General features: G+C 43.2%; 1 protein-coding gene across 1 annotated transcript; it reads right to left on the bottom strand.

The window, feature by feature from the left end:
* Positions 1–14,909: 14,909 nt before the first annotated feature.
* LOC306916082 (histone H1-like) lies at positions 14,910–15,771 on the bottom strand (the record flags this gene model as incomplete). The annotated part of the gene is made up of 2 exons (XM_079493813.1): positions 14,910–14,977; positions 15,231–15,771. 2 exons carry the CDS (start codon positions 15,769–15,771, stop codon positions 14,910–14,912), a joined length of 609 nt encoding a protein of 202 aa, XP_079349939.1.
* Positions 15,772–20,683: the final 4,912 nt, after the last annotated feature.

Genomic DNA, 20,683 nt, shown 5'->3' with positions numbered 1-20,683 from the left:
ATTTGCAAAATGTTCTAACTGAATGTATTGATTTGATTACGTGACTAATAAAATGGCTTTGCCTTTCATAGCGTGCCCCCCCTCATAGTGTTATTTAGAACAAAAGGAGTCATAAGGCAAAAAAAAATTATACGAAAATGTATTAATATAAAGCCATAAGCTTCCAGTGCCAACATGTGACCATGACGTAAAAAGTGAGGATAGTATACTCTTATAAAATAATGTGGTCGGCTCTTAAAAGAGCCTTTTGTGGGTATAAAGATGGAGCAGGCAGTTTACTTTTTGATTTAACTTTTTGATTTAACCAAAAACTAACAGACCTTTGAATAAAACTAATACAATATCGAAAATGTATATGGAGAAACACGGTCCTCGTCCATTTTTTTCAGCAGGTAATCGATCCGCTCCGGGCCGGGCATCTCCTCTGGACACACATACCACCCGACGGCGCGCTTTGAGCCGGGCGGGGAGAGCTGTTTCTCTGGAGAGAAACAGTGCAGTTTGTCATCACGGTCCAGGATGGAACCGGGCCGCTCTGTGGAGACACGTTCCACGGGGAGACGCGGGCAGAGAGGAGACTCCACGGTCACCACACCACCACACCGGTTAGGCCCGGCAGACGACTTGAAGAAGTTCATGGCCATCTTATGCATCTTATGCTTGCTGCGCTGCACCTGGACCAGGGTGCCTTTAGCGACCAGGCTCTTGACGGCGATCTTAACGCGGGACTTGTTCTTCTCAACATCGTAGCCGCCGGCAGCCAGAGCCTTCTTGACCGCAGCCAGGGACACACCGCTCCGCTCCTTGGAGGCGGACACGGCCTTGACGACCAGCTCAGCGACGCTGGGGCCGGTGTTCTTGGGTCGGGGTGGTGCCTTCTTCTTGGCGGCCTTGGCCGGTGACGGAGCTGGTGCTGGTGCGACTTCTGCCATTATTGTCTCGGATAGTAGATTGCTGTTCCTTCTCTCAAGTAAACTCTCACAGACTGATGCTGAACGCTCTGAAGGGGCTGGACTTAAACACCACATGAGAACCATGTAGAGTCAACACACAAAGGCCCTCTTCTCTCTTGTGCCACTTGTGTTTTCTCCTCGATTAAAACAAGTTATAACAAACTACTGTGTATATTATTTAATGCGACAAAGAGCTGACCAGTTAACACACATGTGCCTTTCTATCATGAATGTATATCTAAGATGAAAGCAGTGCACTCCTTTTTAGTAATAACCTCAAAACATCACCTGTCTAGAGTCAGATCAAAGTGTTGCCTTTGTCATTTTTCTTCTAAAATATTGTAAACTATGTTCTAATAACAACAATACTCACAATCAATTTAGTAGACATTCCTGGTGACGTGATACCATAAACTATGATTTTGTTATGTCATCCGTTTTGCTATAAATATAATGTTTTCTGAACGCAGTAAACACACTCCTGTTCAAGGAAAGCATGATGGTGGAGTTGATCCCAACTTCCAATGACAGAATGCCAGCTGTTGGAGAACTTGGTTAATTTTAATTTGGACAAATAACTCACTGTGATCAGAAAACTAAGAGTGTTTAAATCTTCTATAAACTGTATGTATATTTGATTATGGAGACACTTCTCAGGTAGGCCCAGATACTTCTAGCCTGGTTAATAAACCAGACCGAATCAGCCGTTGGCAAAAAAAAGAAAAGCCTGCCAGTGTTGTGTGATATTAGTCTGGCTTATTAGCCAGGCTAACATACTTCATTATGTGCCATGCTGCAAAGCAAATGTACTCATTGTACTCTGCATAAAATACAAATATATATAGGCATACTTCTTCCCTAGTGCCATTTCACACATTTCTATTACAATTACAATTACAATGTATGCGTTTAGCAGACACTCTTAATCCAGAGCGATTTACATTAAATGTACAAAAAGCATGGCAATACATCACATACATAGAAAGGGGAGGCATTGTTTCATTGTATTGAACTCAACAAGATGCTTCACACCAAAACCAGCAGTTGTTCACACTTCATCGTCCTGGAATGGGTGCGGAATGAGACTCTTCTGTACCAAGCAAGTCTAGAGTTTTGGTTTAAATCTAATAGACATGTCTAGTATCAATGGCTTCTCAAAGCGCAGGTTGAGCATGTTTTACTAGGGGAGGGGATCAGAATTTATTGTAAGAATTGTTATCAGAGTAATAAATACACAAGCGTTTACAGGACATTGCAGAAAACATAGCAGGACGCTGTCATTGTACAGCTGCACAACTCCTGAATCCAGTCACCAGGAGTTAATCTGCAATAAAAGTTAGTCCAATCTCCCATTTGATGCCCCGTACTGAGTTCAAAGGTTATCTAAAGTCCAATAAACATAACTCATGGGACCTTAAAGAAATTTATTTTTTTAATGATTACCACCGGGATACATATCCCAAAACGAATGGGTCAGCGTGATATGAACAAATGAGTGTGTGTGTGTGTGTGTGTGTGTGTGTGTGTGTGTGTGTGTGTGTGTGTGTGTGTGTGTGTGTGTGTGTGTGTGTGTGTGTGTGTGTGTGTGTGTGTGTGTGTGTGTGTGTGCGTGCGTGCGTGTATGCATTGATGTAGGCCTATGTATGTGTAAAAGGACCCCCCCTAAAATGAGAAGCTGCATCTCAAGGGCTAACCTCTGTGTGTGTGGACGCTGCACACAGAATGAAAAACAACAAGCAATGCTTGATAAATGCATTTTATATATGTGATGTATCCCCATGCTTTTAGTTCTTGCCTAATGTAAATCGCTCTGGATTAAATGTCTGCTAAATGTCTAAATTGTTGTAAATTGCACCGCAGAATTAGGGCGATACCCACTCATTAATATACCCACTCATCAAAATAATGAAGAGAGCGATTACATTTCAGGACCGCCTAAAATAAAGGTGGTCAATCATAGAGAAAACCTACAGGGATGCCCCCTATGTCAGCTGGTCCAGGGACTATATGCCAGGCGGTAAACCCATTGGATTTAACCAGATTATAAGAAAACAAAAAGAAAGCTATACCTGACGACTGGAAAGAGACTACCAAAAAACATAGCTAAATGGAATGCTATCTATCACTAAAAAGATAATATACATGGCTGAATACCTGAGCACGGTAAAATGACCCAAAATTTAGGAAGTGTGTATGTGTGTGTGTGTGTGTGTGTGTGTGTGTGTGCACATGCATGAGAACAACTACAGAGAGTGCTTTAACACCAAGCAACAGTGCAAGACTAAGAACTTTGTTTCCTATGGTGATCCAGCCTAGGAAATACCCACGGACTGGTTGTCAGAGGGTTTCGACAACTTGGGATGCTCGCCCAAAGACAAGGCATGCAAGGCTGGCAAAGTGTGTCATCTCTGCTGCCCTTTATATCATGAGGACATATCCATGAGTTTGTGAATGTAACCTTTACGGCACCTAAAATATTTGTGTTCCTGTATGCTTTCCGTGTGTGGACATACATAAATTGTTACGTTAAACTGTGTGTGTGTGTGCGTGTGTGTGTGTGTGTGTGTGTGTGTGTGTGTGTGTGTGTGTGTGTGTGTGTGTGTGTGTGTGTGTGTGTGTGTGTGTGTGTGTGTGTGTGTGTGTGTGTGTGTGTTAGAGAGAGAGGGGGAGGGGGAGGGGGAGTGGGAATGTCTCTCTCTCTCTCTCTCTCTCTCTCTCTCTCTCTCTCTCTCTCTCTCCTTTAGCGACCAGGCTCTTGACGGCGATCTTAACGCGGGACTTGTTCTTCTCAACATCGTAGCCGCCGGCAGCCAGAGCCTTCTTGACCGCAGCCAGGGACACACCGCTCCGCTCCTTGGAGGCGGACACGGCCTTGACGACCAGCTCAGCGACGCTGGGGCCGGTGTTCTTGGGTCGGGGTGGTGCCTTCTTCTTGGCGGCCTTGGCCGGTGACGGAGCTGGTGCTGGTGCGACTTCTGGTGCGACTTCTGCCATTATTCTGCCAAAGAAAAGCCTGCCAGTGTTGTGTGATATTAGTCTGGCTTATTAGCCAGGCTAACATACTTCATTATGTGCCATGCTGCAAAGCAAATGTACTCATTGTACTCTGCATAAAATACAAATATATATAGGCATACTTCTTCCCTAGTGCCATTTCACACATTTCTATTACAATTACAATTACAATGTATGCGTTTAGCAGACACTCTTAATCCAGAGCGATTTACATTAAATTTACAAAAAGCATGGCAATACATCACATACATAGAAAGGGGAGGCATTGTTTCATTGTATTGAACTCAACAAGATGCTTCACACCAAAACCAGCAGTTGTTCACACTTCATCGTCCTGGAATGGGTGCGGAATGAGACTCTTCTGTACCAAGCAAGTCTAGAGTTTTGGTTTAAATCTAATAGACATGTCTAGTATCAATGGCTTCTCAAAGCGCAGGTTGAGCATGTTTTACTAGGGGAGGGGATCAGAATTTATTGTAAGAATTGTTATCAGAGTAATAAATACACAAGCGTTTACAGGACATTGCAGAAAACATAGCAGGACGCTGTCATTGTACAGCTGCACAACTCCTGAATCCAGTCACCAGGAGTTAATCTGCAATAAAAGTTAGTCCAATCTCCCATTTGATGCCCCGTACTGAGTTCAAAGGTTATCTAAAGTCCAATAAACATAACTCATGGGACCTTAAAGAAATTTATTTTTTTAATGATTACCACCGGGATACATATCCCAAAACGAATGGGTCAGCGTGATATGAACAAATGAGTGTGTGTGTGTGTGTGTGTGTGTGTGTGTGTGTGTGTGTGTGTGTGTGTGTGTGTGTGTGTGTGTGTGTGTGTGTGTGTGTGTGTGTGTGTGTGTGTGTGTGTGTGTGTGTGTGTGTGTGTGTGTGCGTGCGTGCGTGTATGCATTGATGTAGGCCTATGTATGTGTAAAAGGACCCCCCCTAAAATGAGAAGCTGCATCTCAAGGGCTAACCTCTGTGTGTGTGGACGCTGCACACAGAATGAAAAACAACAAGCAATGCTTGATAAATGCATTTTATATATGTGATGTATCCCCATGCTTTTAGTTCTTGCCTAATGTAAATCGCTCTGGATTAAATGTCTGCTAAATGTCTAAATTGTTGTAAATTGCACCGCAGAATTAGGGCGATACCCACTCATTAATATACCCACTCATCAAAATAATGAAGAGAGCGATTACATTTCAGGACCGCCTAAAATAAAGGTGGTCAATCATAGAGAAAACCTACAGGGATGCCCCCTATGTCAGCTGGTCCAGGGACTATATGCCAGGCGGTAAACCCATTGGATTTAACCAGATTATAAGAAAACAAAAAGAAAGCTATACCTGACGACTGGAAAGAGACTACCAAAAAACATAGCTAAATGGAATGCTATCTATCACTAAAAAGATAATATACATGGCTGAATACCTGAGCACGGTAAAATGACCCAAAATTTAGGAAGTGTGTATGTGTGTGTGTGTGTGTGTGTGTGTGTGTGTGTGTGTGTGCACATGCATGAGAACAACTACAGAGAGTGCTTTAACACCAAGCAACAGTGCAAGACTAAGAACTTTGTTTCCTATGGTGATCCAGCCTAGGAAATACCCACGGACTGGTTGTCAGAGGGTTTCGACAACTTGGGATGCTCGCCCAAAGACAAGGCATGCAAGGCTGGCAAAGTGTGTCATCTCTGCTGCCCTTTATATCATGAGGACATATCCATGAGTTTGTGAATGTAACCTTTACGGCACCTAAAATATTTGTGTTCCTGTATGCTTTCCGTGTGTGGACATACATAAATTGTTACGTTAAACTGTGTGTGTGTGTGTGTGTGTGCGTGTGTGTGTGTGTGTGTGTGTGTGTGTGTGTGTGTGTGTGTGTGTGTGTGTGTGTGTGTGTGTGTGTGTGTGTGTGTGTGTGTGTGTGTGTGTGTGTGTGTGTGTGTGTGTGTGTGTGTGTGTGTTAGAGAGAGAGGGGGAGGGGGAGGGGGAGGGGGAGTGGGAATGTCTCTCTCTCTCTCTCTCTCTCTCTCTCTCTCTCTCTCTCTCTCTCTCTCTCTCTCTCTCTCTCTCTCTCTCTCTCTCTCTCTCTCTCTCTCTCTCAAAAATAACAAGCGACCCTTGATACAATAATAATCAATGTGTTGCGTGCCCTGGCCGTGATAATAAAGTACAAATAAAAACGAGATGATCACCTTTAGACGGTAAACATATATGCCCGCCCCTATCCAACCAATCTATAAGTCTACATAAAGTGCTATCTAAGGGGGTAGTGTAAGTGCTACGGGCCATGATGGAGTCTGAAAAGGTGGGTTTTCAGACTATAGCGGAATATTGGGAGTGAGGCTGCAGTTCTGATTGTAATGGGAAGTGCATTCCATAGTTTTGGAACACCATTGCTTGATGTTCTGTGTAAAGCACATTTAATTGACTTGTTGAAATAAAATGGCTTTGCTCCGCTCCGCTCCTTGGAGGCGGACACGGCCTTGACGACCAGCTCAGCGACGCTGGGGCCGGTGTTCTTGGGTCGGGGTGGTGCCTTCTTCTTGGCGGCCTTGGCCGGTGACGGAGCTGGTGCTGGTGCGACTTCTGCCATTATTGTCTCGGATAGTAGATTGCTGTTCCTTCTCTCAAGTAAACTCTCACAGACTGATGCTGAACGCTCTGAAGGGGCTGGACTTAAACACCACATGAGAACCATGTAGAGTCAACACACAAAGGCCCTCTTCTCTCTTGTGCCACTTGTGTTTTCTCCTCGATTAAAACAAGTTATAACAAACTACTGTGTATATTATTTAATGCGACAAAGAGCTGACCAGTTAACACACATGTGCCTTTCTATCATGAATGTATATCTAAGATGAAAGCAGTGCACTCCTTTTTAGTAATAACCTCAAAACATCACCTGTCTAGAGTCAGATCAAAGTGTTGCCTTTGTCATTTTTCTTCTAAAATATTGTAAACTATGTTCTAATAACAACAATACTCACAATCAATTTAGTAGACATTCCTGGTGACGTGATACCATAAACTATGATTTTGTTATGTCATCCGTTTTGCTATAAATATAATGTTTTCTGAACGCAGTAAACACACTCCTGTTCAAGGAAAGCATGATGGTGGAGTTGATCCCAACTTCCAATGACAGAATGCCAGCTGTTGGAGAACTTGGTTAATTTTAATTTGGACAAATAACTCACTGTGATCAGAAAACTAAGAGTGTTTAAATCTTCTATAAACTGTATGTATATTTGATTATGGAGACACTTCTCAGGTAGGCCCAGATACTTCTAGCCTGGTTAATAAACCAGACCGAATCAGCCGTTGGCAAAAAAAAGAAAAGCCTGCCAGTGTTGTGTGATATTAGTCTGGCTTATTAGCCAGGCTAACATACTTCATTATGTGCCATGCTGCAAAGCAAATGTACTCATTGTACTCTGCATAAAATACAAATATATATAGGCATACTTCTTCCCTAGTGCCATTTCACACATTTCTATTACAATTACAATTACAATGTATGCGTTTAGCAGACACTCTTAATCCAGAGCGATTTACATTAAATGTACAAAAAGCATGGCAATACATCACATACATAGAAAGGGGAGGCATTGTTTCATTGTATTGAACTCAACAAGATGCTTCACACCAAAACCAGCAGTTGTTCACACTTCATCGTCCTGGAATGGGTGCGGAATGAGACTCTTCTGTACCAAGCAAGTCTAGAGTTTTGGTTTAAATCTAATAGACATGTCTAGTATCAATGGCTTCTCAAAGCGCAGGTTGAGCATGTTTTACTAGGGGAGGGGATCAGAATTTATTGTAAGAATTGTTATCAGAGTAATAAATACACAAGCGTTTACAGGACATTGCAGAAAACATAGCAGGACGCTGTCATTGTACAGCTGCACAACTCCTGAATCCAGTCACCAGGAGTTAATCTGCAATAAAAGTTAGTCCAATCTCCCATTTGATGCCCCGTACTGAGTTCAAAGGTTATCTAAAGTCCAATAAACATAACTCATGGGACCTTAAAGAAATTTATTTTTTTAATGATTACCACCGGGATACATATCCCAAAACGAATGGGTCAGCGTGATATGAACAAATGAGTGTGTGTGTGTGTGTGTGTGTGTGTGTGTGTGTGTGTGTGTGTGTGTGTGTGTGTGTGTGTGTGTGTGTGTGTGTGTGTGTGTGTGTGTGTGTGTGTGTGTGTGTGTGTGTGTGTGTGTGTGTGTGTGTGTGCGTGCGTGCGTGTATGCATTGATGTAGGCCTATGTATGTGTAAAAGGACCCCCCCTAAAATGAGAAGCTGCATCTCAAGGGCTAACCTCTGTGTGTGTGGACGCTGCACACAGAATGAAAAACAACAAGCAATGCTTGATAAATGCATTTTATATATGTGATGTATCCCCATGCTTTTAGTTCTTGCCTAATGTAAATCGCTCTGGATTAAATGTCTGCTAAATGTCTAAATTGTTGTAAATTGCACCGCAGAATTAGGGCGATACCCACTCATTAATATACCCACTCATCAAAATAATGAAGAGAGCGATTACATTTCAGGACCGCCTAAAATAAAGGTGGTCAATCATAGAGAAAACCTACAGGGATGCCCCCTATGTCAGCTGGTCCAGGGACTATATGCCAGGCGGTAAACCCATTGGATTTAACCAGATTATAAGAAAACAAAAAGAAAGCTATACCTGACGACTGGAAAGAGACTACCAAAAAACATAGCTAAATGGAATGCTATCTATCACTAAAAAGATAATATACATGGCTGAATACCTGAGCACGGTAAAATGACCCAAAATTTAGGAAGTGTGTATGTGTGTGTGTGTGTGTGTGTGTGTGTGTGTGCACATGCATGAGAACAACTACAGAGAGTGCTTTAACACCAAGCAACAGTGCAAGACTAAGAACTTTGTTTCCTATGGTGATCCAGCCTAGGAAATACCCACGGACTGGTTGTCAGAGGGTTTCGACAACTTGGGATGCTCGCCCAAAGACAAGGCATGCAAGGCTGGCAAAGTGTGTCATCTCTGCTGCCCTTTATATCATGAGGACATATCCATGAGTTTGTGAATGTAACCTTTACGGCACCTAAAATATTTGTGTTCCTGTATGCTTTCCGTGTGTGGACATACATAAATTGTTACGTTAAACTGTGTGTGTGTGTGCGTGTGTGTGTGTGTGTGTGTGTGTGTGTGTGTGTGTGTGTGTGTGTGTGTGTGTGTGTGTGTGTGAAATGAAATGAAATGAAATCTATATTTACCCAGGGTATCTGGGCTAAGCTCAAGAACTTGTTTCCAGCCAGGCCCTGCTCATAGAACACATTTCATCGTAGTGGTTGATGCCTTGTTCAAGGGCATTTCAGCGTGTGTGTGTGTGTGTGTGTGTGTGTGTGTGTGTGTGTGTGTGTGTGTGTGTGTGTGTGTGTGTGTGTGTGTGTGTGTGTGTGTGTGTGTGTGTGTGTGTGTGTGTGTGTGTGTTAGAGAGAGAGGGGGAGGGGGAGGGGGAGTGGGAATGTCTCTCTCTCTCTCTCTCTCTCTCTCTCTCTCTCTCTCTCTCTCCTTTAGCGACCAGGCTCTTGACGGCGATCTTAACGCGGGACTTGTTCTTCTCAACATCGTAGCCGCCGGCAGCCAGAGCCTTCTTGACCGCAGCCAGGGACACACCGCTCCGCTCCTTGGAGGCGGACACGGCCTTGACGACCAGCTCAGCGACGCTGGGGCCGGTGTTCTTGGGTCGGGGTGGTGCCTTCTTCTTGGCGGCCTTGGCCGGTGACGGAGCTGGTGCTGGTGCGACTTCTGGTGCGACTTCTGCCATTATTCTGCCAAAGAAAAGCCTGCCAGTGTTGTGTGATATTAGTCTGGCTTATTAGCCAGGCTAACATACTTCATTATGTGCCATGCTGCAAAGCAAATGTACTCATTGTACTCTGCATAAAATACAAATATATATAGGCATACTTCTTCCCTAGTGCCATTTCACACATTTCTATTACAATTACAATTACAATGTATGCGTTTAGCAGACACTCTTAATCCAGAGCGATTTACATTAAATTTACAAAAAGCATGGCAATACATCACATACATAGAAAGGGGAGGCATTGTTTCATTGTATTGAACTCAACAAGATGCTTCACACCAAAACCAGCAGTTGTTCACACTTCATCGTCCTGGAATGGGTGCGGAATGAGACTCTTCTGTACCAAGCAAGTCTAGAGTTTTGGTTTAAATCTAATAGACATGTCTAGTATCAATGGCTTCTCAAAGCGCAGGTTGAGCATGTTTTACTAGGGGAGGGGATCAGAATTTATTGTAAGAATTGTTATCAGAGTAATAAATACACAAGCGTTTACAGGACATTGCAGAAAACATAGCAGGACGCTGTCATTGTACAGCTGCACAACTCCTGAATCCAGTCACCAGGAGTTAATCTGCAATAAAAGTTAGTCCAATCTCCCATTTGATGCCCCGTACTGAGTTCAAAGGTTATCTAAAGTCCAATAAACATAACTCATGGGACCTTAAAGAAATTTATTTTTTTAATGATTACCACCGGGATACATATCCCAAAACGAATGGGTCAGCGTGATATGAACAAATGAGTGTGTGTGTGTGTGTGTGTGTGTGTGTGTGTGTGTGTGTGTGTGTGTGTGTGTGTGTGTGTGTGTGTGTGTGTGTGTGTGTGTGTGTGTGTGTGTGTGTGTGTGTGTGTGTGTGTGCGTGCGTGCGTGTATGCATTGATGTAGGCCTATGTATGTGTAAAAGGACCCCCCCTAAAATGAGAAGCTGCATCTCAAGGGCTAACCTCTGTGTGTGTGGACGCTGCACACAGAATGAAAAACAACAAGCAATGCTTGATAAATGCATTTTATATATGTGATGTATCCCCATGCTTTTAGTTCTTGCCTAATGTAAATCGCTCTGGATTAAATGTCTGCTAAATGTCTAAATTGTTGTAAATTGCACCGCAGAATTAGGGCGATACCCACTCATTAATATACCCACTCATCAAAATAATGAAGAGAGCGATTACATTTCAGGACCGCCTAAAATAAAGGTGGTCAATCATAGAGAAAACCTACAGGGATGCCCCCTATGTCAGCTGGTCCAGGGACTATATGCCAGGCGGTAAACCCATTGGATTTAACCAGATTATAAGAAAACAAAAAGAAAGCTATACCTGACGACTGGAAAGAGACTACCAAAAAACATAGCTAAATGGAATGCTATCTATCACTAAAAAGATAATATACATGGCTGAATACCTGAGCACGGTAAAATGACCCAAAATTTAGGAAGTGTGTATGTGTGTGTGTGTGTGTGTGTGTGTGTGTGTGTGTGCACATGCATGAGAACAACTACAGAGAGTGCTTTAACACCAAGCAACAGTGCAAGACTAAGAACTTTGTTTCCTATGGTGATCCAGCCTAGGAAATACCCACGGACTGGTTGTCAGAGGGTTTCGACAACTTGGGATGCTCGCCCAAAGACAAGGCATGCAAGGCTGGCAAAGTGTGTCATCTCTGCTGCCCTTTATATCATGAGGACATATCCATGAGTTTGTGAATGTAACCTTTACGGCACCTAAAATATTTGTGTTCCTGTATGCTTTCCGTGTGTGGACATACATAAATTGTTACGTTAAACTGTGTGTGTGTGTGCGTGTGTGTGTGTGTGTGTGTGTGTGTGTGTGTGTGTGTGTGTGTGTGTGTGTGTGTGTGTGTGTGTGTGTGTGTGTGTGTGTGTGTGTGTGTGTGTGTGTGTGTGTGTGTGTGTGTGTGTGTGTGTGTGTGTTAGAGAGAGAGGGGGAGGGGGAGGGGGAGGGGGAGTGGGAATGTCTCTCTCTCTCTCTCTCTCTCTCTCTCTCTCTCTCTCTCTCTCTCTCTCTCTCTCTCTCTCTCTCTCTCTCTCTCTCTCTCTCTCTCTCTCAAAAATAACAAGCGACCCTTGATACAATAATAATCAATGTGTTGCGTGCCCTGGCCGTGATAATAAAGTACAAATAAAAACGAGATGATCACCTTTAGACGGTAAACATATATGCCCGCCCCTATCCAACCAATCTATAAGTCTACATAAAGTGCTATCTAAGGGGGTAGTGTAAGTGCTACGGGCCATGATGGAGTCTGAAAAGGTGGGTTTTCAGACTATAGCGGAATATTGGGAGTGAGGCTGCAGTTCTGATTGTAATGGGAAGTGCATTCCATAGTTTTGGAACACCATTGCTTGATGTTCTGTGTAAAGCACATTTAATTGACTTGTTGAAATAAAATGGCTTTGCCTTTCATAGTAGCGTGCCCCCCCTCATAGTGTTATTTAGAACAAAAGGAGTCATGCAGAACATTGGGCCACACAACTAATAGTCTTCACGCAATGTCACCTAAGATGTGTTTATCACTCTTCTACAGTATATAGAAAAACACCAACCTGGGTGTACATGCTTTTCATTAGAAGCAAATGGCCCATTGATTGATGGCTTCAAAAATATTGATGTCAATATGTATTAGGGGTGGGGGGGATTTGCAAAATGTTCTAACTGAATGTATTGATTTGATTACGTGACTAATAAAATGGCTTTGCCTTTCATAGCGTGCCCCCCCTCATAGTGTTATTTAGAACAAAAGGAGTCATAAGGCAAAAAAAAATTATACGAAAATGTATTAATATAAAGCCATAAGCTTCCAGTGCCAACATGTGACCATGACGTAAAAAGTGAGGATAGTATACTCTTATAAAATAATGTGGTCGGCTCTTAAAAGAGCCTTTTGTGGGTATAAAGATGGAGCAGGCAGTTTACTTTTTGATTTAACTTTTTGATTTAACCAAAAACTAACAGACCTTTGAATAAAACTAATACAATATCGAAAATGTATATGGAGAAACACGGTCCTCGTCCATTTTTTTCAGCAGGTAATCGATCCGCTCCGGGCATCTCCTCTGGACACACATACCACCCGACGGCGCGCTTTGAGCCGGGCGGGGAGAGCTGTTTCTCTGGAGAGAAACAGTGCAGTTTGTCATCACGGTCCAGGATGGAACCGGGCCGCTCTGTGGAGACACGTTCCACGGGCTCTGCAGGCTCTGGAAGTGGGCCTCCCTTAGAATGCGGTTGATCTGGTGGTAGGACACCAGGTCTGTGGGGTCAGCCGACTCCAAAGAGTGGGCTAGCGGACTGCAGGGTCCAGGAGCACTGTGGCCTCCAACACCGTCCACAGCACACTGACTGCTGCAGCTCCCAACCACATCGTCTGGACCGTGGATTCCACTGCTCTCGCTAGTGTTAGATGACTCGGAGTCCCAGGCATCGCGGCCTGGCTCAGGGCAGAGAGGATGAGCTCCGCTCGGCCGCTTAGCTTGGGGCACCAGTTGGCCATCCTCCTCATCAGCACCACGCTGCCGTTTTCTGCTTTCAGTCAACATACCCTCCCCAACATTTCCTCCCTTGCCTCTTCCTGACATTTTGAGTTCAGCTGTAGTTAGAGATAGAAAACTGAGTGTTTTGAGAGCTCAGAGACTTGCTCTTTTATGTGTGTTCGGAGGACGTAAGGGAGGACAGGCAGAGCGAGCTGCGTGGGCGTTACTAACCCCGACAGGCAGAGCGAGCTGCGTGGTTGTTACTAACCCCGCCCCCCACCACTCTCTCTCTCAATTCAATTCAATTTAATTAGCTTTATTGGCATGAATGTAGTAACTACAGTATTGCCAAAGCATACAATGCAGCAAAAAATAAAATAAATAAAAATATATCAGAAAACAATATCAAACATACAAATAGAACATTAACTTACACAATACAATATGCAAATGATCAAAATGTACAGTATTAATTAAAGTGTCCATGGTGTGTGTGTGTGTGTGTGTGTGTGTGTGTGTGTGTGTGTGTGTGTGTGTGTGTGTGTGTGTGTGTGTGTGTGTGTGTGTGTGTGTGTGTGTGTGTGTGTGTGTGTGTGTCAAGATAATGGTCACATTTAGTGTTGTTCTCTCTCTCACACACAAACACAAACAAAAACTCTCTCTATATTCTATATCATATTATAATATATATATTAATATGTATGTGATTAATTATCCCCACCCTTCCTAATGTTTTGTCAAATCTAGCCTCGACGAATTCATGCAAAGACTAAACTATGTTATTTCGATAGCATGTATAATATACTATATAGACTATATTGTACAGATATTCTACTGTTAGACAATAGACAGATGTTATGTTCTCATCCTTGATGACTGTTTTGGATCAGAGCAATGAGAGCATCATAGATAGGTCAGCAGCAGAAATTATGTTTGCAATACATAATATTAGCAATGAATATTTTAGAAAGGGTCCATATTTTTGCTCGTAAGGCAAAAAATCACACCCGTGTGAACTGAGTGGTGTAAGGTTTTATATAGCATGATCAGCTGTGGTCTGACGTAATGTCTGACGTTAAAGATCTTTGGCTAGGTAGACTCGTCTTCTGATGTGATGATTTGTGACCATGAAGTTGATTCAGCTGGAGTTTTTGTCCGATGTGAGGTATTATATAAGGTAAGGTATTATATAGCCTGATCAGCTCTGATCTGACGTAATGAAATCACACCTGGATGTGATTTCACAACTGGCTTTTTTTGTGCAGAGAAAATGACCATGGTTGCTACGGTCATCCAGTTCACCCGGGTGTGATTTAATTACGTCAGAAATTATTTTGAACATAGCAACCATGCTCATTTTTTTCTGCACACAAAAGCCAGTTGTAGGAGTGGTTTACACCACTCAAAAAAATGTATACGAAAATGTATTAATATAAAGCCATAAGCTTCCAGTGCCAACATGTGACCATGACGTAAAAAGTGAGGATAGTATACTCTTATAAAAGAATGTGGTCGGCTCTTAAAAGAGCCTTTTGTGGGTATAAAGATGGAGCAGGCAGTTTACTTCTTTTTGGGAGCGGCCTTTTTTGCTGCCTTGGGTTTGGCAACCTTCTTGGCTGGAGCTTGGACTTATATCGTGTTATGTAGACAACACTAGAATTGCATTGTATGTAGTCACAGCACTTTATAGTATAGTATACGTATAGTTTATAGTGTCATTATATAGATATTCCACTGTTACGTTCTTAGCTTACGCATTTACTACTTTCTATGTATGTGATGTATTGCCATGCTTTTTGTAAATTTAATGTAAATCGCTTGCTCTGTACATTTGCTTTGCAGCATGGCACACAATGAAGTATCTTAGCCTGGCTAAGAAGCCCGCTGCTGCGGGCTTCTTAGCCACTTTCTTGGGGCTCTTGGCGGCCTTCTTCGGGCTTTTAGCTGCTACTTTCTTGGCGGCAGGCTTCTTGGCTTTCTTGGGTGATTTATTGGCGGCTGCGGGCTTCTTTGCTGCCACCTTCTTGGGCTTCTTAGCTGCTGCGGGTTTCTTGGCTGCAGCAGGCTTCTTTGCTTTAACTGCTTTCTTAGCAATAGGTTTCTTTACCTTCACCGCTTCTGCCTTGTTCATCTTGAAAGAGCCAGAAGCCCCGGTGCCTTTGAGCTGGACCAGGGTGCCTTTAGCGACCAGGCTCTTGACGGCGATCTTAACGCGGGACTTGTTCTTCTCAACATCGTAGCCGCCGGCAGCCAGAGCCTTCTTGACCGCAGCCAGGGACACACCGCTCCGCTCCTTGGAGGCGGACACGGCCTTGACGACCAGCTCAGCGACGCTGGGGCCGGTGTTCTTGGGTCGGGGTGGTGCCTTCTTCTTGGCGGCCTTGGCCGGTGACGGAGCTGGTGCTGGTGCGACTTCTGCCATTATTGTCTCGGATAGTAGATTGCTGTTCCTTCTCTCAAGTAAACTCTCACAGACTGATGCTGAACGCTCTGAAGGGGCTGGACTTAAACACCACATGAGAACCATGTAGAGTCAACACACAAAGGCCCTCTTCTCTCTTGTGCCACGTTTTCTCCTCGATTAAAACAAGTTATAACAAACTACTGTGTATATTATTTAATGCGACAAAGAGCTGACCAGTTAACACACATGTGCCTTTCTATCATGAATGTATATCTAAGATGAAAGCAGTGCACTCCTTTTTAGTAATAACCTCAAAACATCACCTGTCTAGAGTCAGATCAAAGTGTTGCCTTTGTCATTTTTCTTCTAAAATATTGTAAACTATGTTCTAATAACAACAATACTCACAATCAATTTAGTAGACATTCCTGGTGACGTGATACCATAAACTATGATTTTGTTATGTCATCCGTTTTGCTATAAATATAATGTTTTCTGAACGCAGTAAACACACTCCTGTTCAAGGAAAGCATGATGGTGGAGTTGATCCCAACTTCCAATGACAGAATGCCAGCTGTTGGAAAACTTGGTTAATTTTAATTTCGACAAATAACTCACTGTGATCAGAAAACTAAGAGTGTTATAAACTGTATGTATATTTGATTATGGAGACACTTCTCAGGTAGGCCCAGATACTTCTAGCCTGGTTAATAAACCAGACCGAATCAGCCGTTGGCAAAAAAAAGAAAAGCCTGCCAGTGTTGTGTGATATTAGTCTGGCTTATTAGCCAGGCTAACATACTTCATTATGTGCCATGCTGCAAAGCAAATGTACTCATTGTACTCTGCATAAAATACAAATATATATAGGCATACTTCTTCCCTAGTGCCATTTCACACATTTCTATTACAATTACAATTACAATGTATGCGTTTAGCAGACACTCTTAATCCAGAGCGATTTACATTAAATTTACAAAAAGCATGGCAATACATCACATACATAGAAAGGGGAGGCATTGTTTCATTGTATTGAACTCAACAAGATGCTTCACACCAAAACCAGCAGTTGTTCACACTTCATCGTCCTGGAATGGGTGCGGAATGAGACTCTTCTGTACCAAGCAAGTCTAGAGTTTTGGTTTAAATCTAATAGACATGTCTAGTATCAGTGGCTTCTCAAAGCGCAGGTTGAGCATGTTTTACTAGGGGAGGGGATCAGAATTTATTGTAAGAATTGTTATCAGAGTAATAAATACACAAGCGTTTACAGGACATTGCAGAAAACATAGCAGGACGCTGTCATTGTACAGCTGCACAACTCCTGAATCCAGTCACCAGGAGTTAATCTGCAATAAAAGTTAGTCCAATCTCCCATTTGATGCCCCGTACTGAGTTCAAAGGTTATCTAAAGTCCAATAAACATAACTCATGGGACCTTAAAGAAATTTATTTTTTTAATGATTACCACCGGGATACATATCCTAAAACGAATGGGTCAGCGTGATATGAACAAATGAGTGTGTGTGTGTGTGTGTGTGTGTGTGTGTGTGTGTGTGTGTGTGTGTGTGTGTGTGTGTGTGTGTGTGTGTGTGTGTGTGTGTGTGTGTGTGTGTGTGTGTGTGTGTGTGTGTGTGTGTGTGTGTGTGTGTGTGTGTGCGTGCGTGCGTGTATGCATTGATGTAGGCCTATGTATGTGTAAAAGGACCCCCCCTAAAATGAGAAGCTGCATCTCAAGGGCTAACCTCTGTGTGTGTGGACGCTGCACACAGAATGAAAAACAACAAGCAATGCTTGATAAATGCATTTTATATATGTGATGTATCCCCATGCTTTTAGTTCTTGCCTAATGTAAATCGCTCTGGATTAAATGTCTGCTAAATGTCTAAATTGTTGTAAATTGCACAGCAGAATTAGGGCGATACCCACTCATTAATACCCACTCATCAAAATAATGAAGAGAGCGATTACATTTCAGGACCGCCTAAAATAAAGGTGGTCAATCATAGAGAAAACCTACAGGGATGCCCCCTATGTCAGCTGGTCCAGGGACTATATGCCAGGCGGTAAACCCATTGGATTTAACCAGATTATAAGTAAACAAAAAGAAAGCTATACCTGACGACTGGAAAGAGACTACCAAAAAACATAGCTAAATGGAATGCTATCTATCACTAAAAAGATAATATACATGGCTGAATACCTGAGCACGGTAAAATGACCCAAAATTTAGGAAGTGTGTATGTGTGTGTGTGTGTGTGTGTGTGTGTGTGTGTGTGTGTGTGTGTGTGTGTGTGTGTGTGTGTGTGTGTGTGTGTGTGTGTGTGTGTGTGTGTGTGTGTGTGTGTGTGTGTGTGCACATGCATGAGAACAACTACAGAGAGTGCTTTAACACCAAGCCACAGTGCAAGACTAAGAACTTTGTTTCCTATGGTGATCCAGCCTAGGAAATACCCACGGACTGGTTGTCAGAGGGTTTCGACAACTTGGGATGCTCGCCCAAAGACAAGGCATGCAAGGCTGGCAAAGTGTGTCATCTCTGCTGCCCTTTATATCATGAGGACATATCCATGAGTTTGTGAATGTAACCTTTACGGCACCTAAAATATTTGTGTTCCTGTATGCTTTCCGTGTGTGGACATACATAAATTGTTACGTTAAACTGTGTGTGTGCGTGTGTGTGTGTGTGTGTGTGTGTGTGTGTGTGTGTGTGTGTGTGTGTGTGTGTGTGTGTGTGTGTGTGTGTGTGTGTGTGTGTGTGTGTGTGTGTGTGTGTGTGTGTGTGTGTGTGTGTGTGTGTGTGTGTGTGTGTTAGAGAGAGAGGGGGAGTGGGAATGTCTCTCTCTCTCTCTCTCTCTCTCTCTCTCTCTCTCTCTCTCTCTCTCTCTCTCTCTCTCTCTCTCTCTCAAAAATAACAAGCGACCCTTGATACAATAATAATCAATGTGTTGCGTGCCCTGGCCGTGATAATAAAGTACAAATAAAAACGAGATGATCACCTTTAGACGGTAAACATATATGCCCGCCCCTATCCAACCAATCTATAAGTCTACATAAAGTGCTATCTAAGGGGGTAGTGTAAGTGCTACGGGCCATGATGGAGTCTGAAAAGGTGGGTTTTCAGACTATAGCGGAATATTGGGAGTGAGGCTGCAGTTCTGATTGTAATGGGAAGTGCATTCCATAGTTTTGGAACACCATTGCTTGATGTTCTGTGTAAAGCACATTTAATTGACTTGTTGAAATAAAATGGCTTTGCCTTTCATAGTAGCGTGCCCCCCCTCATAGTGTTATTTAGAACAAAAGGAGTCATGCAGAACATTGGGCCACACAACTAATAGTCTTCACGCAATGTCACCTAAGATGTGTTTATCACTCTTCTACAGTATATAGAAAAACACCAACCTGGGTGTACATGCTTTTCATTAGAAGCAAATGGCCCATTGATTGATGGCTTCAAAAATATTGATGTCAATATGTATTAGGGGTGGGGGGGATTTGCAAAATGTTCTAACTGAATGTATTGATTTGATTACGTGACTAATAAAATGGCTTTGCCTTTCATAGCGTGCCCCCCCTCATAGTGTTATTTAGAACAAAAGGAGTCATAAGGCAAAAAAAAATTATACGAAAATGTATTAATATAAAGCCATAAGCTTCCAGTGCCAACATGTGACCATGACGTAAAAAGTGAGGATAGTATACTCTTATAAAATAATGTGGTCGGCTCTTAAAAGAGCCTTTTGTGGGTATAAAGATGGAGCAGGCAGTTTACTTTTTGATTTAACTTTTTGATTTAACCAAAAACTAACAGACCTTTGAATAAAACTAATACAATATCGAAAATGTATATGGAGAAACACGGTCCTCGTCCATTTTTTTCAGCAGGTAATCGATCCGCTCCGGGCCGGGCATCTCCTCTGGACACACATACCACCCGACGGCGCGCTTTGAGCCGGGCGGGGAGAGCTGTTTCTCTGGAGAGAAACAGTGCAGTTTGTCATCACGGTCCAGGATGGAACCGGGCCGCTCCACGGGCTCTGCAGGCTCTGGAAGTGGGCCTCCCTTAGAATGCGGTTGATCTGGTGGTAGGACACCAGGTCTGTGGGGTCAGCCGACTCCAAAGAGTGGGCTAGCGGACTGCAGGGTCCAGGAGCACTGTGGCCTCCAACACCGTCCACAGCACACTGACTGCTGCAGCTCCAAACCACATCGTCTGGACCGTGGATTCCACTGCTCTCGCTAGTGTTAGATGACTCGGAGTGCAGGCATCGCGGCCTGGCTCAGGGCAGAGAGGATGAGCTCCGCTCGGCCGCTTAGCTTGGGGCACCAGTTGGCCATCCTCCTCATCAGCACCACGCTGCCGTTTTCTGCTTTCAGTCAACATACCCTCCCCAACATTTCCTCCCTTGCCTCTTCCTGACATTTTGAGTTCAGCTGTAGTTAGAGATAGAAAACTGAGTGTTTTGAGAGCTCAGAGACTTGCTCTTTTATGTGTGTTCGGAGGACGTAAGGGAGGACAGGCAGAGCGAGCTGCGTGGGCGTTACTAACCCCGACAGGCAGAGCGAGCTGCGTGGTTGTTACTAACCCCGCCCCCCACCACTCTCTCTCTCAATTCAATTCAATTTAATTAGCTTTATTGGCATGAATGTAGTAACTACAGTATTGCCAAAGCATACAATGCAGCAAAAAATAAAATAAATAAAAATATATCAGAAAACAATATCAAACATACAAATAGAACATTAACTTACACAATACAATATGCAAATGATCAAAATGTACAGTATTAATTAAAGTGTCCATGGTGTGTGTGTGTGTGTGTGTGTGTGTGTGTGTGTGTGTGTGTGTGTGTGTGTGTGTGTGTGTGTGTGTGTGTGTGTGTGTGTGTGTGTGTGTGTGTGTGTGTGTGTGTGTGTGTGTGTGTGT

The sequence above is a fragment of the Electrona antarctica genome (assembly GCF_951216825.1).
Source record: "Electrona antarctica genome assembly, chromosome: 2".
NCBI lineage: Eukaryota > Metazoa > Chordata > Actinopteri > Myctophiformes > Myctophidae > Electrona > Electrona antarctica.
Note: the sequence above shows the minus strand (reverse complement) of the source record. Positions and strands in the feature narration are given on the sequence as shown.